Source organism: Seriola dumerili, unplaced genomic scaffold (assembly GCF_002260705.1).
Source record: "Seriola dumerili isolate Sdu_G_001 unplaced genomic scaffold, Sdu_1.0 BDQW01000378.1, whole genome shotgun sequence".
NCBI classification, from domain to species: domain Eukaryota; kingdom Metazoa; phylum Chordata; class Actinopteri; order Carangiformes; family Carangidae; genus Seriola; species Seriola dumerili.
The window spans coordinates 436,929-455,699 of NW_019174633.1; the positions used below are offsets into that span (position 1 = coordinate 436,929).

The 18,771-nt window shown below is 36.1% G+C and overlaps 1 protein-coding gene across 1 annotated transcript in view; it reads left to right on the forward strand.

The window, feature by feature from the left end:
• LOC111233171 (potassium voltage-gated channel subfamily G member 2-like) overlaps positions 1-14,526 on the forward strand; it is a 32,339-nt gene extending 17,813 nt beyond the window's left edge. Inside the window, exon 2 of the mRNA XM_022760927.1 lies at positions 11,367-14,526. Coding sequence (XP_022616648.1) covers positions 11,367-12,194 — 828 coding nt within the window. The 3' untranslated portion in view covers positions 12,195-14,526. The remainder of the gene's footprint in view (positions 1-11,366) is intronic.
• The last annotated feature ends 4,245 nt before the right edge of the window (positions 14,527-18,771 follow it).

Genomic DNA, 18,771 nt, shown 5'->3' on the forward strand with positions numbered 1-18,771 from the left:
ACATAGTATAGTAAGGCATAAAAAGTCATAAAAACGTCATAGTATAGTAAGGCATAAAAACATCATAGTATAGTAAGCCAAAAAAAAGCCAAAAAAACGACATAGTATAGTAAGGGAAATTTTTTTTTTTCATAAAACACATAGTCATAGTATAATAATAGTAATAATACATTTTATTTAGCAGCACCTTTCAAAGCACTCAAGGACACTTTACAGAGGATTAAAAACACAATAAAAATAATAAAAACAACAGACAGTTAAAAAGTAAGGCAAAAAAAATTAAAAAAACCCCACATAGTATAGTAAGGCAAAAAAAGTAAAAAAAAACAACATAGTATAGTAAGGCTTGAAAAGTCATAAAAACAACATAGTATAGTATGCCAAAAAAAAGTAAAAAAACGACATAGTGTATTAAGGCATAAAAACGACATAGTATAGTAAGGCATAAAAATAAAAAAAGACACATAGTATAGTAAGTAATAAAAAGTCATTAAAACGTCATAGTATAGTAAGGCATAAAAACGAGATAGCATAGTAAGCCAAAAAAAAGTCCCAAAAAACGACATAGTATAGTAAGGGAATTTTTTTTTTTTTTTTAAACCACATAGTTTTTAAGGCATAAAAACGACATAGTATAGTAAAGCATAAAAAGTCATGAAAACGTCATAGTATAGTAAGCCAAAAAAAAGTCAAAAAAACGACATAGTATAGTAAGTTGTAAAAAGTCCTAAAAACGACATTGTATAGTAAAGGATTTTTTTATTTTAAAAACCACATAGTTTATAAGGTATAAAAATGACATAGTATAGTAAGGCAAAACAAACAAAAAAAAACCAGATAGTATAGTAAGGCAAAAAAAGTCATAAAAACGACATAGTATAGTAGGGCGTAAAAAGTCATAAAAACGACATAGTATAGTAAGGGAAATTTTTTTTTTTTTAAAACACATAGTTTATAAGGCATAAAGAGAAGATAGTATAGTAAGGCATAAAAACGACATGGTATAGTAAGGCAAAAAAATAAAAAAAACCCACGTAGTATAGTAAGGCGTAAAAAGTCCTAAAAACGATATAGTATAGTAAGGGATTTTTTTTTTTTTTTAAACGACATAGTTTATAAGGCATAAAAACGACATAGTATAGTAAGGCAAAAAGGTCATAAAAACAACATAGTACAGTAAGGCATAAAAATGACATGGTATAGTAAGGCAAAAAAGTAAAAAATAAACGACATAGTATAGTAAGGAGTGAAAATTCATAAAAACGACATAGTAGAGTATGCCAAAAAAGTTAAAAAAAACGACATAGTATAGTAAGGCATAAAAAGTCATAAAAACGAAATTGTATGGTTAGGCATAAAAAGACATAGTATAGCAAGGCATAAAAAGTCATAAAAACGACAAAGTATAGTAAGGTATAAAAAAGACATAGTATAATAAGGCACATCAGGCATAAAAAAACGACATGTTATAGTAAGGCATAAAAAGGCATAAAAACAACATACTATAGTAAGGCGTAAAAATTCATAAAAACAACATAGTATCGTAAGGCATAAAAATGTAATAGTATAGTAAGGCATAAAAATAAAAAAAAAACACATGGTATAGTAAGGCATAAAAACGACATAGAATAGTAAGCCGAAAAAAAGTCAAAAAAACGACATAGTATAGTAAGTTGTAAAAAGTCCTAAAAACAACACAGTATAGTAAGGGAATTTAAAAAAAACAAAAAAACACATAGTTTATAAGGTATAAAAACGACATAGTACAGTAAGGCAAAAAAAACAAAACAAAAAAACACATAGTTTATAAGGTATAAAAACGACATAGTATAGTAAGGCAAAAAAAAAAAAAAAAACCCACATAGTATAGTAAGGCAAAAAAAGTCATAAAAACGATATAGTATAGTAAGGCGTAAAAAGTCATAAAAACGACATAGTATAGTAAGAGAATTTTTTTTTTTTTTTTTAAAAACACATAGTTTATAAGGCATAAAAACAACGTAGTATAGTAAGGTATAAAAATGACATAGTATAGTAAGGCAAAAAAAAACACATAGTATAGTAAGGCGTAAAAAGTCCTAAAAACGACATAGTATAGTAAGGCATAAAAAGTCATAAAAACGACATAGTATAGTAAGGGATTTTTTTTTTTTTTCAAAAAACACAGTTTATAAGGCATAAAAACAACGTAGTATAGTAAGGTATAAAAATGACATAGTATAGTAAGGCAAAAAAAGTCATAAAAACGACATAGTATAGTAAGGCATAAAAAGTCATAAAAACGACATAGTATAGTAAAGCATAAAAAGTTATGAAAACGTCAGAGTATAGTAAGGCATAAAAAGTCATAAAAACGACATAGTATAGTAAAGCATAAAAAGTCATGAAAACGTCATAGTATAGTAAGGCATAGAAACAACATAGTATAGTAAAGCATAAAAAGTTATGAAAACGTCAGAGTATAGTAAGGCATAAAAAGTGCAATTAAGATGCGTTTCCACATATTATGCTCGTATTATCATTGTTGGAGAAGGCCGGAGGTGGGCTTCGAACCAACGACCCCTAGACTGTGAGACAAAAGCTCTAACCATTACACCACTGAGCCTGTACAATCTTTTAATACTAACATATGAGAACGTCATAGTTTATATAGTAAGGCAAAAAAATAAAAAAAACCCCACATATTATAGTAATTCATAAAAACGACATAGTATAGTAAGGCATAAAACGTCATAAAAACGACATTGTATGGTTAGTCATAAAAAGTCATGTAGACGACATAGTATAGTAAGGCACAAAAACCCCAAAAAAACACATAGTATATCAAGGCATAAAAAGTCATAAAAATATCATAGTATAGTAAGGCATAAAAATAAAAAAAACACATAGTATAGTAAGACATAAAAACGACCTAGTACACTAAGGTCTAAAAAGTCATAAAAACGACAAAGTATAGTAAGGCATAAAAAGTCATAAAAACGAAATTGCATGGTTAGGCATAAAAAGTCATGAAAATATTATAGTATAGTAAGGCATAAAAACTACATAGTAAAGTAAAGCATAAAAAGTCATGAAAATGTCATAGTATAGTAAGGCATAAAAATAAAAAAAACACAGTATAGTAAGGAATAAAAACATCATAGTATAGTAAGCCAAAAAAAAAGTCAAAAAAACGACATAGTATAGTAAGGGAAATTTAAAAAAAAACAAACACATAGTTTATAAGGCATTAAAACGACATAGTATAGTAAGGCATAAAAACATCATAGTATAGTAAGCCAAAATAAAGTCAAAAAAACAACATAGTATAGTAAGGCGTAAAAAGTCATAGAAACGACATAGTATAGTAAGGCATAAAAAGTCATGAAAATATCATAGTATAGTAAGGCATAAAAACATTATAAAAATAACACAGTATAGTAAGGCATAAAACTGACATAGTATAGTAAAGCATAAAAAGTCATGAAAATATCATAGTATAGTAAGGCATAAAAACGACATCGGATAGTAAGGCAAAAAAATAAAAAAAAACACATAGTATAGTAAGGCGTAAAAAGTCATAGAAACGACATAGTATAGTAAGAGAATTTTTTTTTTTTTTTAAAACACATAGTTTATAAGGCATAAAAACAAGATAGTATAGTAAGGCATAAAAACGACATCGTATAGTAAGGCAAAAAAATAAAAAAAAACACATAGTATAGTAAGGCGTAAAAAGTCCTAAAAACGACATAGTATAGTAAGGGATTTTTTTTTTTTTAAAAACCACTGTTTATAAGGCATAAAAACGACGTAGTATAGTAAGGCAAAAAAAACAAAACAAAAAAACACATAGTTTATAAGGTATAAAAACGACATAGTATAGTAAGGCAAAAAAAAAAAAAAAACCCACATAGTATAGTAAGGCAAAAAAAGTCATAAAAACAACAAAGTATAATAAGGCATAAAAACGATATAGTATAGTAAGGCAAAAAAAAAAAAAACCCACATAGTATAGTAAGGCATAAAAACAACATAGTATAGTAAGGCGTAAAAAGTCATAGAAACGACATAGTATAGTAAAGCATAAAAAGTCATGAAAACGTCATAGTATAGTAATGCATAAAAAGTTCAATCAAGATGCATTTTCACATATTATGCTTGTATTGTTGTTGTTGGAGAAGGCCAGAGGTGGGCTTTGAACCTACAACCTTTGGACTTTAAGACAGAAGCTCTAACCATTGCACCACTGAGCCTGTACTATCATTTCATAGGAACACATAAGAATCTCATAGTATATATAGTAAGGCAAAAAGATAAAAAAATCCCACATATTATAGTAAGGCGTAAAAAGTTATAAACACGACATAGTATAGTAAGGCATAAAAAGTGCAATAAAGATGCAGTTACACGTATTATGCTTGTATTATCATTGTTGGAAAAGGCCGGAGGTGGGCTTCGAACCGACGACCACTAGACTGTGAGACAAAGCACTAACCATTGCACTATCAAGCTGTACAATAAGCTCATAGAACATATAACCAGTTCATAGTATATATAGTAAGGGATAAAAAATCATAAATACATACATAGTACAGTAAACCAAAAAAATGTCAAAAAAACAACAAAGTATAGTAAGGCGTAAAAAGTCATAAAAACAAAATTGTATGGTTAGGCATAAAAAATCACACAAATATCATAGTATAGTAAGGCATAAAAAGGCATAAAAACGACATAGTATAGTAAGGCATAAAAAGTCATGTAAACGACACAGTATAGTAAGGCATAAAAACCACAGTATAATCAGGCAAAAAAACCCCCAAAAAACGACATTGTAAAGTACGGTATAAAAAGTCATAAAAACATCATAGTATAGTAAGGCCTAAAAAGTCATAAAAATGAGATACTATAGTAAGGCATAAAAACATCATAGTACAGTAAGGTCTAAAAAGTCATAAAAACGACATATTATAGGAAGGCATAAAACATCACAAAAACGACATTGTATGGTTAGGCATAAAAATATCATAGTATAGTAAAGCATAAAAACGACATAGTATAGTAAGGCATAAAATGTCATAAAAACGATATTGTATTGTTAGGCATAAAAAGTCATAAAAGTATCATAGAATAGTAAAGCATAAAAACGACAGTATAGTAAGACAAAAATAAAAGGCAAAAAAAAAAGAAATAATATACTAAGGCATGAAAAGTCATAAAAATGTCTTAGTACAGTAAGGCATAAAAACGACACAGTACAGTAAGCCAAAAAAGTAAAAAAAAAAATGACATAGTAAGGAATAAAAAAGTCAAAAAATGTCATAGTAAAGTAAGGAATGATATTTCACAGTATAATCAGGCATAAAAACTATAGTAGTAAGGCATCAAAAGGTCAAAAAAAGTTATAGTATACTAAGGCATAAAAACGTAAAAAAAAAATGTCATTGTACACTAAGGCATTAAAATGTCTAAAAGCGTCACAGTATAGTAAGGCATAAAAACGTAAAAAAAACGTCATAGTATAGTAAGGAATGAAATGTCATAGTATAATATAGCATAAAATTGTTAAAAAAAACATCATAGTATCGTGAGGCATAAAATGTCATAAAAAAGTCATAGTATAATAAGACATAAAAGTGTCACAGTATAGTAAGGCATAAAAACAAAAAAAAACATCATGGTATAGCAAGGTATAAAAATGTCAAAAAAAATTATTTTATAATAAAACATAAAAAGTTGATAGTATAGTAAGGAATGAAATGTCATAGTATAATAAGGCACAAAATTGTCAAAAAAAATCATAGTATAATAAGACATAAAAACGTATAAAAACGTCACAGTATATAGTAAGGCATAAAAACATAAAAAAAATGACATAGTATATTAAGGCATAAAAATGTCAAAAAAACGTCATAGTATAGCAAGGCATAAAAAAGTCAAATAACGTCGTAGTACAATACGACATAAAAACGTCATAGTATAGTAAGACAAAAATGTCAAATAACGTCACAATATAGTAAGGCATAAAAACATAAAAAACGAGAGTATAGTAATGCATAAAAAAGTAAAAGAACACCATAGTATAGTAAGGCATAAAAATGTCAACAAACATCATGGTATAAGAAGACATAAAAATGTCTTAGTATAGTAAGGAAAAAAACGACACAGTATAGTAAGGCATGAAAACGTCAAACAATGACACTGTATAATAAGACATAAAAACATCATAGCAAAGTAAGGCATAAAAACGTCATAGTACAGTAAGGCATAAAAACATTAAAAACGTCACAGTACAGTTAGGCATTAAAATATCATAGTGTAGTGAGGCATAAAAATGTCAAAAAACGTCATAGTATAATAAGACATAAAAATGTCTAAGTATAGTAGGGAAACAAAAATGTCAAAAAACGTCACAGTAAAATAAGGCATAAAAACGTAAAAAAACATCATAGTAAAGTAAAACAGGGAGGCCCTGCAAACTCTACCATAAAGAACCAGGACCGGATTTTGAACATTGTATTATAAGGCTTGAAAACATCATAGTATAGTAAGGCATAAAAATGTCATAAAAACGTCATAGTGTAGTAAGGCATATAAACGTCATAGTATAGGAAGGTATAAAATGTAAAAAAAACGTCATACTATAGTAAATTACGAAAACGTCAAAAAACGTCATAGTATACATAGGTAGAAATTTGTCATAAAAACGTCATAATAGCCTATAGTAAGGCATAAAAAGTCATTGGAGCAGACAGTTAACTTAATATCCATGTTTTTGGATTGCGGGAGGAGGCCGGAGTTTCTGAAAAAAACCCACAGGTAGAGCATGCAAACTGTACCGTAAAGGCACAGGACCGGATTTGAACCCACAACCTCCTCGTTGTGAGATAGCAATTCTAACTACTTGATCTCCATGCAGCACAAAGCCATTGTATTACAAGACATAAAAACATCATGGTAAAGTAAGGTATAAAAACATCAAAAAACGTCATAGTATAGCAAGACATAAAAAATGTCATAGTATAGTAAGCATATGCCTTTTATTACACTTTATTACAGTGGTAGCAGCGGGTATTGGTAATTGAGCCTGTTTAATCTATTATCCCTTATGGTTTCAATCTGTTTACATATTTATGACTGAACACAACTTCCACCATAACTTCACGTGAAAGAACATCCAATTATATCAACAGCAAAACAAGGCATACTCTTTTTTTCTTTGTATTAACATTAAAGATACAACCAGTGCTAAAGGTGAAACCTAGACTTGGTGTTTATAGCACATACACTCATAAATTTGCCAGTTTATCTCATGAATGGAAATACTACTGTCCATGCTTGACCTTAATAATCATGAGGATTCACACACAATCATGGTATTGTTCTGTAATAAGAGTCTGGTTTTGTGACGATGTATATTAAGATGGTTCCTGGAATATAGCGGCAGACACCTAGTCTACATAGTGGAGCTCAGTGATGTGCACAAATGAGAGGGGGTAAATAAATCAATTAAAAGCCTGTCGAAAACGGACCCAGCTCAGTATCAGAAGTCTGCCTGTTTGTTGAATCACACCCACTCCAACTCATCCGCGGGGTTCAGAGGTGAGGTCGTCGCTTCCTGCATTGTTTGGTTTACACGCTTGTCTTCAGCTGTGACAGGGTCAGAGTCCCCTGATCGCTGAGACGGATAATTGTGTGCTTTTAATTTGATCCTGCGTTGCTCTGTGTACATCAGAGGCTGCTCGAGGTGGAGGATGGAGCGGGAGGGAGTGGAGAAAGCACTCAGCCAGAAAACCTCTGACAGAGAACAACACAAGTCCGCTCAAATTCAAGGAAAGGGACAGTATGAGTTGCAAACACAAGCACAAGCAGACAAGACTCCCTTGTGGATGAAGAACAGCAGAATGACAGAGGATGTGTGAAACATACTGGTTTGCATGTTAAAATGAGTGAACTCCCTAAGGATTTGAACAGTAGCACTTTTATTTGTTCTGGCTTTTAAATCTTCCTCTGGATGTGAAATGACAGCATGTGGTTAGAGGGTGTATTTCACCTCACATTTGAATCTTCGTGCTGCAAAAGCACATCGAGCTTCAAGATGGCTATGTGCCGCGCTGTTATAAGGAAAATTGATAGAAAGAAAAATATTTTTCTAGCTCCAAAAAAGATTTGCCACAGGAGCATGGCGATTCAAAGATGGATTGAAAACAGGAGCAATTGGAGTGGCGCACAGTTACAGCTGAATAAAATGACATGGGAAAAAAGGGCTGGTCAGAGAAAGAGAAAATACTTTACTGATATTATACAGATGAAATGACAAAGACTATCCAAATGTTTTGGGTATTATAAAAGGGGAGAGGTTTTTGTTTCTGATCCAAATTGGCTTAAATCGTCTCAAACTGAGGCTCAATCTGTCTCTCATAACCTCATAGTTATTATTTCACATTTGAAAATAAAAAGCATGAAGCCAAACTTTAGGCTTGGCAGCAGCTGGCCAGGGGCCTATGGAGCTGTGCTGAGGCAGAGAACTGACTCCCTATTGTTTATTTTAATTTAATTGTGGACTTCAGCCAATGCACATTTTATGAAAATAACATGTCTGTGTGCTCTGTTTACACTCCTCAGTAAGTAGGTGGTATATATATTCATATATATTTTATATATATATATATATATGTGTGTTCATCACCGGCATCAACAATATTAGTTTAAATTAAAATTTTGTGAGAGGGTGCTACACCTGTTGCATCATGATCCTTATGCAATATTTTTTCAATATGATTTTCTTGATTTCAAGACTTTCATAATGCAATATAACATTATAAAGCTCATATAACGTTATGTCAGCCAAACGTTATACGGATAAGAAAGCAACATAGTTAAGGAATGTGTTTTAGTCATTAAGGAGTAAATTAACACCCCGTGAAAATTCAGATTCAGTGAAGAAATTATGCCGTACAGAAATCATGTGACTTAAATGTCACTGAAACGTCTGCTCTAGGAGAGAGGAAAAATGGCAGCAGCTGAGAACATCAGGCATGTGTGGACCGATGAGGAGACTAACTAAATGTCACATTTACATAAACACAAACATTTACTACATAATCCACGTTGCCTGTAAAGTTATTGATGTTAAAGACTGGTGGAGTGATATGATGTGAGGCAGTGAGTGTTGTCAGCGTTCAGTTTTACTACTGTTGAAGCGGACATTAAAGTGGACCAAGTTACCCAGATTTTTATCAAATTACTATGCAAAAAATTTGGAACTATAAGTTTGAAGGTTTGTAATCAAAAGATAACAAGTAAGGCTGGCAGCGGTTACTATACAGCACTTTCACATCCAGCCTGTGGAGGTGGGACAGGAATGATTTTCCCAAAGCTTCCATCAGAACCAATAACGTCCAACACATTTACTAAAGGGTGGTCGTACTTGAAAGTGGTACCTTCATCTTTCAGAGGGAGCTTTCTGACCATCATCAACCCGAACATCTGTGCTTTCACTGTCAATGAAAATTAGTAACGGCAGCATTGCTAAAGACACATATTCTGCACACTTTGATGATAGCTACTTTTTCAAGTCCCCATACTCAATATTATTACTAATTTCTATCATTTCACTTGTGAGCCTTCACTTTAGTAGCTTATTGTTGCTGCTGGGAGAAAAACTGCAACCCCAGCTTTGCCGACCAGTGATTTTACACGGTCCGTAATGGGTTTAGCAAGTTTGACGTCCCGAGGGCAAAAACTGTGCTATATGCAAAACTAAGTGTATGTGCTTAAAAATGCATGAGACTGAATCCTAGAGGACTTTTTCTCCTGTGCGGGCGGTCAGTTGGAATGATGTCTCCATGGAGCAGAGCTGTTGACTGAGCAAATATAAAGGAAAAAAATTGTTTGCTCATACATTCGCAGCTGTGCACATTCACACTTGCAGACAACCTTTTACCACTATGCTGCTTGTAGAGGTAATCCCCCGGCTCACTAAAGTTATCCTGTGTTGTCTTGAATATCTGAGCCGCCCAACACAGCAGGGAACTGAGTCTGAAAGCATTCAAGATGGTTTAGAAATATCTGTTTCACTGTATTGTATGACATTACAAAAAAGTTTTAAAGGTCAACATATTGTAAAATGGTAGATTTCCATGACTTTTCTTTTATTATAAAGCAGGTCTAGGTTCTATATTAATACTGTGAATGAATAAAAGTGCTCAGTCCACAGAGAAATGCACACAGCCTGTATTCAGACACTGAGACTTCTGTAACTTTGTGATGTCACAACAAACCGGTCACCGCCCTACGCCATGCCTCAAGCCCCGCCCACCTGGACCCATCGTCCAACCTTGTAGGATTTGGCTTCTCTGAGTGTTTACCCGATATCTGCTATATTTCGATTCAATCACTCAGAAAATAGTCAGCCAATGAGAAGAGTCTTACATTCTCTCTTCTGATTGGCTCACCAACCTGTTGTTACCAGAGCTCCAGAGAGACGTCTGAGAGATGAGATTTAAAACTACATTGAGATGGTTTAAGTTACTTAAAAACCACAAACATATCTTGTTATGGATCAACACTTCAAATAAAACAGTGGAAAAGTGTAAAATGAGGGACCTTTAAAGAGGAAATGTAAAGAAAGTTTTCTCAACTGTTTGATTGTTTCCCCATATATTAATTAATCCACACATAATTATCTGACAAATAAAGCACTGATTATTTGTCAGTCATTAATAACACTTAAGTAAATGCAAGCATACTCGCACTCCTTTTTCAGTCTCCTCCAGGGGTGACTTTGACTTAATAACCAAGTAATCTCTTATAATTATATTTTCAAATATTTATGAATGCTATTTCAGCAGTCCTGAAAAAATAGATCATCATTAAAAGATTAAAAGAGAGAACAATTCAGCTGTGGTAGCTTTAACAATCCACTGTGCGGCCTCCTTTGAGTCAGATATGACTGACTCTGGTGAAGACAGTTAGTGTCTTATGTAAGATAATCTGCACATGTACATCTCGTACGGCTTTCACCCCTTGATCACCTAGGTTTGATCTATGAGTGAGGTTCACTGGATGAGATAATCAAAGCCTTTGTTTTACGCTTCATGAATCTTTCAGTGCCTCCTCTGTTGTGTTTTGGTCCGTGAAAGAATAGACTCACCTTTTTGTTGCGAGATCAAACGCACAAACCTCTTCTGTCAGTGACAAACCCACAAATCAACCAGGCTTTGAAAGAGATTCTTAATTACTGACTTCATGCTGCATCTTCACGTCACCTCTATCTGAAGCGCTTCTGGAGTTCACGTATCTCACTCGCTGAATGCTGCTGTAGCTGTTGCATAATGTAACACAACCCTTAATGTCTGTCTTTATGTGCTTTTCATTCTCCGCAGGGTGAGTGCTCCCAGAGGTGCTATAACATCTTTGTGCTGGAGACGGTGTGCGTCGCCTGGTTCTCCCTCGAGTTCCTGCTGCGATTCATTCAGACGCAGAGCAAGTGTATGTTCCTGCGAACGCCTCTGAACGTCATCGACGTGGTGGCCATCCTCCCCTACTACATCACCCTCATCGTGGACTCTCTGTCGGTGGGAGGGAAACCTGTGGGATCAGGGAACAACTACCTGGAGAAGGTGGGGTTAGTCCTCAGAGTCCTGCGAGCTCTAAGGATCTTTTACGTGATGAGGTTGGCCCGGCACTCCTTAGGCTTGCAGACGCTTGGTCTGACGGTGAGGAGGTGTACACGTGAGTTCGGCCTGTTGCTGCTGTTCCTGTGCGTGGCCATGGCTCTTTTCTCCCCACTAGTGTTCCTAGCTGAGAGCGAAATGGGCGCCAAGCAGGAGTTCACCAGCATCCCCGGGAGCTACTGGTGGGCAGTCATCTCCATGACCACGGTGGGCTACGGAGACATGGTGCCCAGGAGCATCCCTGGCCAGGTGGTGGCGCTCAGCAGCATCCTGAGCGGCATCCTCCTCATGGCCTTCCCCGTAACGTCCATCTTTCACACCTTCTCTCGCTCCTACGTGGAGCTGAAGGAGGAGCAGAACCGGGCGCTGAGGCAGAAGCCGGACTCGCAGGACAGCACCAAGTCCCAGAACAGCGAGGACTCTCAGGAGACGGACAGCTACCACGGCATCACGGACGCCACAGCCTCAGCGTTGCAGCGGAGGAAGTCCTTGGCTGCTCAGAGGGCTGCTGAGATTAGAGCGGCCATGCAAACTTAGCTGCTCCGACTGTCTATCAGTGTTCAAGTGGCAGCCTGGGAGGCCGTGACACCCAGCGCTGGGACTGAAAAGATGACAGGACTGGGAACAGGGAGGAGATTTTCTTCTCTGGAGTTTGAGGTCTCAGCTTTGATCATGTGAAGTGCTTGAGCACCAAAGTGTGTCTGTGTTTCCTAAGTTTTCCAGAGGAGCTGCAGATTTGACTTTAAAAGATGGCTAACAGTACAATATTCACGATTTAACAACTCAAGTCAAATGAGATTGAAAAACTGACAAAGACAGCACTGTCACTGACTGCGATTCAGACTTGAGGTAAGTCTGTACAAAAGGGAACCTAACACCAAACCATGACACGTTGTTATTCAGACCTCAGACTAATAATTCATGTTCCTTGTGTAGCTGCATTTGAGAGGATTATGTCGAATAAAGGTGAGATGTCAGACATGCAGGTTATTATTGATGTGAAATATCATCTCCATTCACTCTGTATTGTATTTGGGCAAACCAAATAACTTATTGTAGGTGGGTTATATAAGTGTCATACATGTACACAATGATGTCATCATATTTATTTGCAATAAAGCAGAGCTAATTAATCTCCAATGTAATAACACAAAACTGATGAATCTGTCAAAGGGCTATACAGTGTGTTGGGAAGCGTTAAGAGGGTTGATACCACTCTCATCTGTCTCTAATAGCTCCTGTGCTGATGCTTCAGAAGAATAGTTTGACATTTTCTTTGCCCTTTTGCTTAGAGTTAAATGAGAGGATTGCTACCACTCTCATATCTGTGTGCTAAAAAGTACGCTACAGCCAAGGATATCTTAGCTTAGCACAAAGTCTCCACTGGTTGCCTGGCAACCGCAGAGTAAGGTCAGGATTTCAGCACAAATTTGTCGTTTTTTACGCTTCAGTTTTTGTACAGATTAAAAAAACTTGATATAACATGGCTTTACATGTGCTGGTAGTCTGGTCTCTTTTAGCTTTGGAGTGAGCCAAGCTAGCTGTTTTTGCTTTATTCAAAGCTAGGCTAACCATCTTAGCTTTATTTACTGTAAAGATTTGAGAGTGGCATCAATCTTCTTGTGTAATTCTTGGCAAGAAAGCAAATAATTGTATTTCTCAAATTGTCGAATTATAACACATGACGTGATAACCGATCATGTACAACTAGAACTGTGTGAAGATAACCATTTCAGAATTTAGAATTGGTTTTCTATGTGAACATCCTTTCCTGGCCTGGGGACTGGTAGTTAGAAACTCAAGGACCACTTACTGGCTTTCTTCAGAGCTTGTAACCACATCTCTTAAACAGCTAACAGAGTTTACTCAGTTGTAATGGATTGGGCTCAGCATGTGACATAAATAAAGACACTTAAGATGAAGAAGAAAACTAATAAGGTGTATGTGACATGACAATTGTGGGGAACTCCAGGGTTTGGTTGTTGCCTTGCAAAAAATACAATGCTAGTCTGTTTGTCCAACTGCCAAAACTGTTATGAAATCTGGTCCAGCTGTTTATTTGCTGGGCTATTCAGCATCCATGGAAGATGAATCGTAGGGATTTTGGTGCCCCCTTACACAATGTGTCACTGTAGTAAACTGCAAGTTTGCATTTTCTTCATTTTTGGATATGATATTGTGATTACTTACTATCTTTGATGATGATGAATGGGCACAGGTGGCGTTATCAGTGTGACAAATTGAGATTACAGTATATTGGTGGCTGAAAAAAAAATCTTTAATCTACATTAAACAAGTCAGAGAAGCACTCGCCAAAAGGTTCATTCTTGTCAAAAGAGGCTGACCACCACCCTCGGGCTGTGAAGACGAGAGACCTGAGATGTTTAAGTCTAACCCCATTTCAGGAGTTGCAAATACCTTTCACAGTCTTACATGATTTCCTCATATAATTGCAAATACAGAACTTCATTTTCTTTGGCTTAAGGGCCTTGTACTTTGAAGTGACACATTAAAAAACCATTTCCGCAAATTGTTGTCAAGTTGGAACCAATCAATGCAGTGTAAGTGCTTGAGAGTGCAAATTAGGTTGAGATATTTTTAATATGCCACACAGATTGGAAGGATCTGTTTAGTCTGCCAACTCTGAATCGCAGTCACTGTATTAACTGAATCATTAAAAAGCATGAAAATATCACACTGAACACTCTTAAAACTATTATATCTACAATATATGAAATTATTGTTTTGATGAGGAGCGGATGTTGCAATGGGACATCATTTGAATAGAAACCCAATTTAAATGGATTTGTGCTTTGCCTCATGAATCAATAGCCTGAGGAACAGCTTCTTTTGAAAAATGTAATAAAGATTATAATGAACACAGTCCCATGTGGAGAGGCTTTGATTTAACAATTTATTATACACAAGGATGCTCTCAAATTTGCAAGACACTGCGTGCTGCACTTCTGCACTTAGAACATCTTGAATTGGTCGGTCTGTGGCTCGGTACATGTGTTTTGTTTTTTTCCCCCACATCTGGTATTAATAATAAATTAATTCCGTTTGCAGGAGTGATGTTGGCTCAGCGCTCAGTTAATACTGACAGTGCTTCAACGAAAGTGTTCAACTTAGATTCATTCTGTTCAGAGGGTCCTCGTGTTCACACTGTGCAGGTCCTATGGATCAGGCTGCTGAAGGGGAAAAATTAGACCCTGAGCTGAATTCACCTCATGGTTGTGATCTTCAGCAGTTCATTTCAGACTACCACACTCACAGTTTGTAAAGCCACAACCATAACATGTTTTGAAGTGTGTATGTGATGTATGTTTCATATTCACTCCTCTTTTAGCTGTTTTGGTCTCCGCCAACTCCTGAAAACAATGTCTGGCTCTTCAGCTTGTGAATGCTGCATTATGTTCACCAGCTAGTCACTAATTCAGCTTCCTTACTTCCAAAAGGTGTTCGGAGTAGTGTGAACGCTAGGCATTAATGTGGCTAAATAGATGTGTTTTAAAACTATAATGTAGTAGTGTGCAAATTGCCTAAGGAAAAATTCATTTATTTAATTTAAGTGTAGTATAGGTTACGTAAAAAGCCCACTGCTATCAGTTTGCTAGTGATGAGTCTCCTGTGTGGAAGCCAGTCCTGGATGCTACTCTAGGCTAAACCTTTGCTGCTCTCTCCTATTTTTATTGAATTTGTGGAAGTTTACAACCAGCAACTGCAGCCTGTTGTCCAAGATATTACATTTTCCAAACACTCTCCAGCAGACTCACTGAGTTTAATATGTTGAAATGTTTAAGGTTCTTAAAAGTAAATGTTATCCTGGAGAAGTGTGTCAGTTAAGAGTTCCCACCATCACATCTGATTCTCAGGCAGCGGTGGACTTTTGAAGAGGTTTGAGGTGACAACGCTAATACACGCTCAATTCCAGGCACTGCAGGATGTGCAGGAGTCTGCACCAGACATTTTACAGTATTTATCATGCAGGGAAGCTCTCTCACACCCACTCACATTTCTGAGGCACTGTGCTCAATTCGGAATTTTATCTTCCTGATTTCTGATGTTGAGTTTAAATTAAAGATAAAGTTTAAAGACATTTCTGTCAGTGAGGGCCCATGTGGTTCTGTTCATATATGTATTTCACTGTAGATAAGACATTCATCGTTTTTTTCTGCTTGGTAAAGATTTTCTCATTATTTCATGATTTTGTTTTAACAGATTAATAATGTAAAAGAACTTACATCAACAAATAAGAAAAAAGAAAAACCAATGCACAAATGTTATTCAGGCCTAATCTATAAGAGACAGACACGTCTTGGTTTAATGGCACATTGAAAGACATAAAAAGACAACATTATGAATCTGGATCTGCATTTAGAAAATGCCTTTTCAAATCCATCTTTTTTCCCCCCTTTTTGGCTGGTACATCTATTATTTGTGTACCGCCTCCTCTGTGTATCAGCGGAGAGTGCTTTATGCGAAAGCCCAGCACATTACAATTTATGTGCTTATTATTGCTTCAAATGGCATATACCCAAAGCCCAAAGAAGGACCATGGCTAGTGGGCTTATGCTTCCTTTGACAGTTGACGTCTGCCAGAGCCGCACCGCTGACGGGAGCAACGGTGGATGTCTTGCACAACTGACACACATCAAACAAGACATGATGCATCAGTCTCTCCCCGTCCTCTTTATTGGGTGACAATGCCAAGATTCTCGACAATACTTTGTGTATAAACAGCCTCAAGTGTTGATAGATGTCGTTACTTGCTGAGCTGAGCTGCTGGCATTTTAATAGAAAAAAGAAACATAAACAAACACATATAGTAAAAATAGCATAAAAAACATCCTTGTAATGGTATTTTTGGTACATTAACAAACTAGGTGTGGGTTTCACAGACAGGGCAATGCAAAACCTGGCAGTTTCTACGGGAAAATACCTTCACATGATGAAATAATTAAACCAAATCATATAAAACAAGGTAAAAGAAAAGAAAAGAAAGGAAATGTAATGAAACAGTGAAAAAAGTGGAACTCTGAGGTCATTTTGATCCTGTTGAGCACAACAAGAACATGTATCAGGTATCTCACATTATCCATACAAAACAGTCAACCTCACAGCAGTCTGAGTAAAGAACAGGCATGCTGTACTTTACACTGACAATTGAAGACTATAAAAAAAATAAAATAAATAGGGTGGCTAGATAGGTATAAACACAAAAAGTACACCTCCACCACTAAGATACCAAGGAGTCATCCACTGGGTCTTTTTTAATATTTAAGAGAAGAGGAAGAAATATTCATAGAAAACTTCTGCCATGTCCCGGTGGAACAAGAGGGAAGTTTCCATTTCTTGAGGCTTAAAGGAGGAGGACAGAATCAGGTCTGCTCTGGTACACAGTTCACTGAAGGGCTGACAGTCATACACCTCCTGGTTTGGCATTTCTTCTCTCCCCAGAGAAACATTACAAAGCAACATCAATAACAAAGAAAGTTTTCACTGTGGCCGAGATATGTGGCTGCAGCTTCTTTCTTATGACAAAAATGGTGATGAGTACAACCTGCACAAAGCGGTGCCCAGTGAAGTGGAGTCATGAGCATGGACATCAGGAGGATGTTATTGGATTTGCAATATGAATAATAAACTGGCCAGTCAGTGTTACCCGCTGGCAACATGAAGGTGGTGAAGATGTGACCATATTCAGAAGTATCTGTCTGTAAAGTGAACCTCTCTTGAACATTAATTCTTTATTACAACTTGGGTCTTATATTATCCTGTTTACAGGCAACTCCAATGGCCAAAATTAGAAGAAAAAAACAAAAAAACATCGCCACTTCTACCTCATATTGTTCAGTCGGAAAATTTGGACAGTTACGACATCTCCCGGTTGGCGAAAAGGAACTACAGACGTGTCAACAGAGTGGTGACAAACTGGCCACAAAGCCCACTGCCAACGCTGGCAGTTACTTCCAAATAAAATCCAATATTAACTCAACTCACAGTTGATTCAGCAGCTGCACACTGTTTGTCATTATCTGATTTCACTTGTTAATGAACGCAACGAAACAAAAGCTGCCAACTCCCTAACTCCCTACACGGACAACCCTCGGTTTCTCTGTTCTTCCCCATTCTGCCAACATTACATAAACGCAGCGGAAGACCCAAGTTGTAATAAGCCAGAGTTATCTTTTAAGGAGATGCTAACCTATCAAAATCAATTCCGTAACACTTCCTGTGGTATAAATGCTGTTTTCATTCTCAAGGTGTGTTCAGACTGAATGAGAAGCTCATCTTCACCTGGGGTTATTTGACCCCTGGAATGTTTTCGCACTCGCACTTTATATCGCCCCAAGCAGACATTATAAAACAGACATTACAGACATTGGCTGTAGCTAGCTAGAAGCCTACACAGCTTGTGTGTATGTGTGGAGTGTGTCTGTTGTTTTGTTTGTGTGACAGCTCATACTCTGATCTCAGCAGGAACTCCATTTCCCTCTGGAGTGGATTCGTAAACCCAGAGCAAAAGCACGGTTTGGCTTAAATTGGCTTAAACGGCTTAAACCCGTTTTCAACTCTGGATGACTTGTCCTTGTCCCAGAGTAAATGTGCGCCCAACACGCTTCAATGACTGTGTATGCTATTGTGCCTTGTCTAAAGTTCACTTTGTGTTCAGTCTGAACGCACCTTAAGAATACTGAGATTTGGGATCTAAACTGATTCCTGTGAGGGTTTTTGGAAATGGTGACATGAAAATGAAGAAAATTATATACAAAATGTCATCAACAGCTTCAGTACAAAAATGCTGGCATTTGCTTTTCGAAAACCCACGCAGGTCAAACACCGGTCATGTCGATGCTGATGATGTTACATGATGTTTCCTGTGACTCAACACCTTTGATTCCAGCAGTACAGGTTTCAAACAGAAGCCTGCTCTTCTGTCTTTTACAAAGTTCTCATCTGTCCATTATTCTGAAGGCCACTAATGTTTATGACGAATTGTTTTGCAGATGAACAATGCACTGCACCCCCAAACCTTTGGGTTTATTTTCTCTTTTGGTAAAATTTGATTGCCTCTAGTTTCTTACAGTTTTATCCCACAAGGATAGAGCCT